This window comes from Ostrinia furnacalis, unplaced genomic scaffold (genome assembly GCF_004193835.3).
Source record: "Ostrinia furnacalis isolate ACB-3 unplaced genomic scaffold, ASM419383v2 OfSCF2341, whole genome shotgun sequence".
NCBI classification, from domain to species: domain Eukaryota; kingdom Metazoa; phylum Arthropoda; class Insecta; order Lepidoptera; family Crambidae; genus Ostrinia; species Ostrinia furnacalis.
The window spans coordinates 536,782-544,195 of NW_021132580.1; the positions used below are offsets into that span (position 1 = coordinate 536,782).

At 38.8% G+C, this 7,414-nt stretch overlaps 1 protein-coding gene across 7 annotated transcripts in view; it reads left to right on the forward strand.

The window, feature by feature from the left end:
• LOC114355099 (uncharacterized) overlaps nt 1-7,013 on the forward strand; it is a 150,603-nt gene extending 143,590 nt beyond the window's left edge. For 3 of the 7 annotated variants that reach the window (XM_028307764.1, XM_028307760.1, XM_028307763.1), the window contains 7 exons: nt 318-374; nt 2,443-2,509; nt 3,336-3,859; nt 3,999-4,191; nt 4,503-4,675; nt 4,757-5,126; nt 5,222-7,013. In XM_028307764.1, the coding sequence (XP_028163565.1) occupies nt 318-374; nt 2,443-2,509; nt 3,336-3,859; nt 3,999-4,191; nt 4,503-4,675; nt 4,757-5,126; nt 5,222-5,682 (1,845 nt within the window). In that variant the 3' untranslated portion in view covers nt 5,683-7,013. The remainder of the gene's footprint in view (nt 1-317; nt 375-2,442; nt 2,510-3,335; nt 3,860-3,998; nt 4,192-4,502; nt 4,676-4,756; nt 5,127-5,221) is intronic. The other 4 variants (XM_028307762.1, XM_028307761.1, XM_028307765.1 and 1 more) reach the window with 4 other exon arrangements.
• The last annotated feature ends 401 nt before the right edge of the window (nt 7,014-7,414 follow it).

Genomic DNA, 7,414 nt, shown 5'->3' on the forward strand with positions numbered 1-7,414 from the left:
TATAAAGTACGCCAATTTTGGTTGGATAGTAACTAGACATCAAAATGGTAGCGGGATATTGTTTTCAACTACATCCACACGTTTTATTTGAATACTAGTGCAATGTGTCGCATTTTCCTATCAATAAATTGTAAATGCTAGTAAAATATTGTTACATTTCTGTGTATGAAGTAATTGACGGTGACCAACTCTCATTACAATGCATTTTAAGAGCTCTCCCAAAATCAAATACCAATATTGACAAATATGTGAATATCAGATATTTCGCGAGATTTATCAATAGTACCTATTGCTAACGTGATTTTATTTTGTTTCAGTTAAAGGTACAAGAGGCGATGAAGAAAAAAGACAAGTTGGCAAGGGAGCAGGAAGAGGTAAATACATGAATCACACACAACAACTAATCGCTAAGTCTCAAATGGGAGCTAAACGTAATGCACCCCATAACACCCCACACGAAAAAGCTACGCACACATTCAAAACTAATCTGATGCGAGAGTCGTTAGTTGTAATCTGTAAACTGGCTTGAACATTCGAGGAGCCGACCGTGGGCTAATCGTGTCCTAATCTCAAGCTAAGCCTATTAAGGGCAGTTGTATCGCTTCCCTTCGAAACTTCGGAAGCCCTTGCTCAGCTCATTTCGAGCGCTCGTAAAACTACGGACCGCGATACTCGGAATATCGAACATTGAAATTTTACTACGTCAATAAACTGCTCACGTTGTGACATGCTTGGAACCATTCTGATTCTGGCAGTTATGGAATATTGAGGTAAAGGTTACTACGTTTTTATGTGGGGCTCGGGCGATATTTTTACCGCATGGCCTAAAATTCGAATGGTTACGTGAATAAGTGAGTATCACACCAGTACCTTTGAACTCTTGTTCAAAATATCAAAGTTTTTAAGTTTTCAACTTAATTGGCTCTACCATTGGAAATACCCAGACAGGTGAAATCAGTCTGAAAACAAATGCAGCGGTTGCTACAAAGCTTGACGGGCCTTGTCTAAGACTGCAACATAAAATCTCATTTACTAGTACACAGTGGAAGTAGATGTAGCAAATTCACTTTACTCTTTAAGAAGTTTAAAAGCCACACAAAAAACTAACCTACCAACAAAATATTTGTCGAATTCCGAGTCTGACTAAATTTTGAAAAAAAAAATGAAGTTTGAAGAATCAAAACTGACAACGTATCTTAGACAGATCGTCACTATTTCGTTTATTATCTTTAATGTAATGGCAATGTCCCATTGAATTTAAAATAAGTATTAGACTATTAAATACTTTAAAAATCTTAGTTTTAACGCGTTAAAAAGAGAGAAACGCCTTCAAGACAGTTTGGTATTCTAGTAAAGCTATACTATACTAATATTTTAAAGCTGAAGAGTTTGTTTGTTTACTTGAACGCGCTAATCTCAGGAACTACCGGTCCGATTTGAAAAATTCTTTCAGTGTTAGATAGCCCATTTATCGAGGAAGGCCATCACGCTACGAGTAATAGGTGCAGAGCAAAAATGAAAAATATTGCTAAAACGGGTTTTCACGCGTACCAAGTCGCGGGCGCAGCTAGTTTCTGAATAAATTTGTACTGTGGTTGAACAGAACGACACGCAAATCCCTTTCGTGTAGTCGGCGCACCGCGTCGGAGGCAAAGTGTGCATAAATTAAGTTAATGTTCAATACTTTTCTACTTACGAGAAAGTGGCCATTTTATTACCCCCGTTGAATATTTATAACCGTGTTCACGCATTCTTAAAAGGAAATATCGCCACGAAAATATTTCACAGGTAAATGACGTACTACATCGGAACTAGTACATCATTTACGAGTAAGCTCCTAAACAAATATTTATAGGTTTAGTTAGACTATTCGCTTCAGTATTTATTGGGGTATAAAATGTTCTTATTTCCTTAAAAGTTCATAAAATGTTTACGTGTTTTGTGATGGACGCGAAATTTGTACCATCTGTGTGTTTACGTTTGGTGTGCTCGCTAGCGAGTACGTCAAAAATCTCTATGAAGATTTTGTTTCTTGAAAGTAGCCGCTAGGGGCGCTGCACAATATGTCATACAATTAAATGTCATTTTTTTACGCAGTCGCTAGCGAGCACACCTAACGTAAACTCATGGTAAGCACACTGTTAATGAGATAGATGTCATATCTATTTCAGCATTATTTTTAGATTGTTATTTCAGAACATTCAATAAGTAATGTAGAGTCGAATCTATTAACTTTCTGTGGGCTCAATTTTGAGTATCTTGCTAGTTATTCGATATTTAGCAGATGATAACTTATTCTGCCACTACCTATCATTTTGCTATTCATTTGTTTCAAAATTGTTTTCTCGAATTGCCTTATAGGCTATCATAAAGTTTTCTGATACTATGTAATCAATGCGTTATCTGTAAGGTATATCATTAATGTATTCATCATTGTTACAGATATTACGGGACATAAGACATGGTCTTATGAACATGGGAAGGGATGGAGTCAGAGGCCCTTTTGGAGGTATGTTTTCATTCATTGAAACACTATATTTTACACACCTTTACTTTTTCATAAAGTTCTTTGACATTAAAATCATTCATATTCTTTAAAAGTTATAATAAGATTTTTTCCTCAATATTGATTCAAATTGTTATTGTTATTTTCAATAAATAGTGGCTTCTTGATATTTTGATTCATATAACAATCAAGAAATTAGTAATTCTGCTTTGCTTTTCGATTGATGTGCAAATTCGTAAGCTTCCAAATTTTGTACTTTTGTTTTGTTTTATATTTTTGCAGCAATGTTTATGTTTTGTTTTATTTTATTTTTAATCAAAATACCAGGAAAATGTTTTTGTTTTGGTCAACGTCAATTGTTCCGCATGTCGCCTGCACGATATTTTACGACTTGGTCAGTGTTGCGGAATGCTTCTTTTGTAAGTAAATGTTTCTCGGCGGACTTTCAATGTTAGTTAACATGCTTTTGATGTGCATCTTCATTATCATACAAACATCCATGAAGAATAAAAAAATACTCAATAAAAAAGGAAAGATGTCGAGTTAACTCAACCATAACGACTAATGGAAATGTTTGAACATCACCTCCATCCATCCGATTATGTTGCGACAAATGCTAAATGCATGTTGTTATAAAAACGATATTTTGCATAAACCACGCACGGCTTACAATGTTCGTACACAGCTTAAACTGCAGTGTTGTCAGTGAGTTCGCCATTTTCTGGAAAAGCATTTTACGGTAAACTTTTTTCGCATTTTTTTAAGCACGTACTTTTTATTTGCACTTTTGGAATACTACGCCGTGGTTTAATGAAGAACTCGTTTACAGACGACACGTATATGTACGACGATGAGGCGAGAGGGTTGACCGGAAGAGGGCACTGGTACGACGAACCTCCGTACGAAAGTGACCCGGAAGATTTTCTGATGGGCGGCGGGGCTCCAGCTGCGTCGTTCCAAAATGGCCGAGTTTGCTTCACGTTGAATCTACGAAACGAGCCGAGAGGTGAAGGTGTGATATCGCTCAGAAGTGCCGGCGACATAAGTTTAGCGAGAGCGCCCCGAAGGGGATTAATAATTCCGCAGAGCGGCCCCTACCCTACCACAGTGATCCCTTTACGAACAGCGAGAGATCGGGAAAGCGGGGATTACGCTGCGTCTGACATTCAATCTATAGGCTCCAGACTATCTGGCATCTCGCTAGAATCCAGCCGCTCGGAGCGCGACTCGAGAAGAGGATACAGGCAAATGTCAGGGTACCGGATAGGTGCCGACCCGCTCTCGCCCGCTTCGTCGGATTACGAAGACCAGGAAAGCGAAACTGATTCGCAACACATAGCAACTGTTCACCAGGTAACGGCAGCATTTCCAAATCGCTATTGTCAATTATTTCTTACTTATTTTCTACTTCCTAATAAATTGCTGGAGAACTATTCCACGCTTTTAATTTTGATATCCCTTACCCTAATAAAGTTATTTGTTATCGTTTCAGTCCGAGGAAGATTGTGAAGGCGTTTCAAATTTAGCGGGAAAAGTAAGAGGACTTAGGCAGGATGTACAAAGGAAAATATCAAGATTAAGACAAGAAAGGGGTCCTGAAGGAAGCGATCGGCGGACGAGCGGCGATCAAGCATTCCCATGTTCTAATAGTTCTTTCGAAAGTCTTCCCAGCGGATCAGGCAGTAGTGAGTGGATTTATTGAGTTCTTTGTCTGTGTTAATATAAACGTTGTTTGTAAATATTGTTGTCTTTCCTTTCTGTGTACCATAACGCCCCCTCATGTTACTTACAGATACATATTCATGTAAATATAGAATTCACCCTACTCCTACTAATCATAGTGTATCATTACTACCCAGAATGTTTTAGATTAACATATTCCTACCTATTCACAGTCATGCAATGATGTAAATGCAGGTATTTTTGTTTTTAATGTGTTGATCGAGATGTAAGGCTGTAAATTGAGATTTAAATGTCAGTAAATGTTTATGTACAGGCACACAAGCATTGGTTCGCGCTGGTAGTAATCACTCATCTCTCTCGGCAGAAGAAAACATAGAATTAAGTCCGGCCGGGCGGAGCTTACTCGTGCCTCAGATGCTGTGTCGGGCGCGGGCACTCGTCGATTATATACCCAATATTTATGAGAAAGATGCCCTAAGATACAAGGTAAGATGACTTCATTCTATCTTTTTTTTGTTTTTTTTTTTATCTCATACAGCATATAAACGAGGTTATGTTTCTTAACAGAAAGGGGACATCATAGAAGTAATTAACATGAATGCGTCCGGCATCTGGCGGGGTGTGCTGAACAACAAAGTTGGGAACTTCAAGTTTGCCAATGTCGAAGTTCTGTCAGACAGAGACACAATGCGATCTCGATCCTCAAAATGGTGTAAGAGCCGTGAAAGACTATGGGAGACACGGCCAAGGAGCGTCGAAGAACTGCTAAGAAGAATAGATCTGCCGGAATATACTGTGGCCTTTGCTAGAAATGGATATGAAGATATAGAATTATTTAAAGAGATTGAACCGTCAGATCTTGACTACTTGGGCATAATGACTCCAGACCATCGCACTCGAATCCTTGCCGCTGTGCAACTTCTGCATAAGCTTGAATGTAAGTAGCTAGCACGATTGTGCCCTTTACATGGATTTGAACTCTTATGATTATTTAATTTTCATTTTAAACATGACGTTTTGTTTTGTTAATAGGTGGAGAAGGTGACGGTGAGGGTGAAGGTGGTGGATCAAGCTCGGAAGGAGGTGAATCTCCATTCGGTCGTCGTCAATTTCCCCGTGACTCTGGTTGCTACGAAGCCGGCGTTGGAGTAGGCGGAGTTCGCGTCAGAACTTCACCTCTTGTGCATAGAGCAGATGAGCCAAGTCACAGGCCACCAGATCCTGCTCCTCAAGCAAAGCGGTCGATTCGACGGCGACAACCTGACGACCTGGAATGCGACAGAATCGAGCGTTATCCAGGAACCGGTGTGGAAAGGACGACAGGGCGTACTGTAGGATTACCGGGTGGGGCTAGAGATGATACCTGTGAGTCTGATCATAGGTTGAACGTGGTGAAGTTCGTGGCGGGTGGGGAGCCGTGTGCTTCCGAGAAGAGTAGTGATTCTGGTGTGAGTAGTTCTTCGTTGAGCTCGGCTCATCCCCACCGCCCCTGAGCGCGGCCCGCCGCGCCCGCGCTGGCCTAGGAACCGGCGCGGGCGCGTGCGCAGGCCGCGCCGCCCGCTTCCTCCGCTCCCCCCGCCGACCCTCCACCGCTCGGAAGCCAACAGGACAATAACTAGCGGGCACGCCAAACATCACCAAGTTTCACAGACAATATCTGCTACGTTAACATTAATGATAAAGACTGAGTGTTTTGAATTTCGGTTACGAGTTTGTTGAGCGTACGGGCGGCGCTAAGTAGTGATCGATGTATGTGACTAAATTAATGTCCGATAATATTTATGGTCTTTCCAAAGTTATTCGATTCTTAGATCTATATAAAATCTTGCGAACGAGTATGGGCCTAATTAATGAGGAATGCGTTAGTTTATCGTTACTTTGTATTCGAATTTATGTGGAAAAATGAGTTGCGTATTCAATAATGGGTTTTAACCGACCAGAATGAATCTGTTGGTAATGGCCGCATGTAGTAACTATTTTAGTCCACGCGAACTGCGCCGGCCAATGTTAATTCAACTGTGAATATTTATTAAATAAGTTATTCGTTACGATTTCAGAATGAAACTTTTTGAGGTCGCTCTTATTATCATTCCGTTAATGAATTTAATGGCATATCACTGAGGCGCCAATTAGGCTTTAGTTGCTTTGTAAGTTTATAACGCGCTTTGTTGTAAATACCAGCATGGTTGGAGATAATTTTGTGCTGGGTTTTCGGGTGCAATGAAAAGCGATGGTATCTCATTTTCGACTTTTCCAATGGTATTTCGAACAGAGCGTAATTAAAAAAGCATTGCTGATATTGTATTTAATTTGTAGCGGAGGCAATAAGCCAGTTCATGGAAATAACTGGAGCGTTGAAAGCGCGTCGTTTGATAGCAATAATTGTAAATACTTTGATAGATAGGTTAATTATTATATGTTGACCTTTTGTAATTTTTTAAGAGAGCTTTATGCGGTGGCCCGCATGTACAGTATAGTGTAGTGCCCTTGAGTGTGAAATTTTAAATTTCGCTCATATCTTCCGAGTCATGATTTTGCAATTTGATGATTTTACAGTGTTATCTAAGCTTAGAGCTGAGATGACTGACATTTTTAAGAAAACCATCTTCAAATGTACATCGTCATTAAATGTTACATGGTTTTGAGGAACGAATTTTGTGCAGAAATGTAGAGAAGTAAAAATAAAATGTATGTCTCTAAGATTTTAGCTATTTTAGACAAACAAATAGTTCCAATATAGACCATGTAACATAGCATAAGTCAACTCAGTTTCAAGCCATATTGACATCTATCCCGACTGCTACAAGGTGTTCTTTTGTGTACATTTTGTAAAAAAAATCCTTACGACACATTTTCGATTTCGATCGTTAACTAGTCCGAACTACTAAATGTATATAGATAAATGTTTGTTACTTGTATATTGTAGATAGAATATATTTCTTTTGAAAATTATTGTATATTCAATAAATAATTCTTTATTCAAAATAAATGTTATGAAAGTAATTTATTTATAATCAAATTATGTTATGAACGCTCAGGTAGAATTTTGACTTCACACATTTTGATGTTAACAATTAGCGCATTGTGTTAAGACTTGTGATTATTAATGGTTAAGCTGTATATTTCATATTTTCCTTTAATTTGTTTTAGCCATATACTGCAGTAACTTTTTGTAGCAATATTTATATTTTTTTAAAACAGACCTTACTTGTAAGTTTACAAATC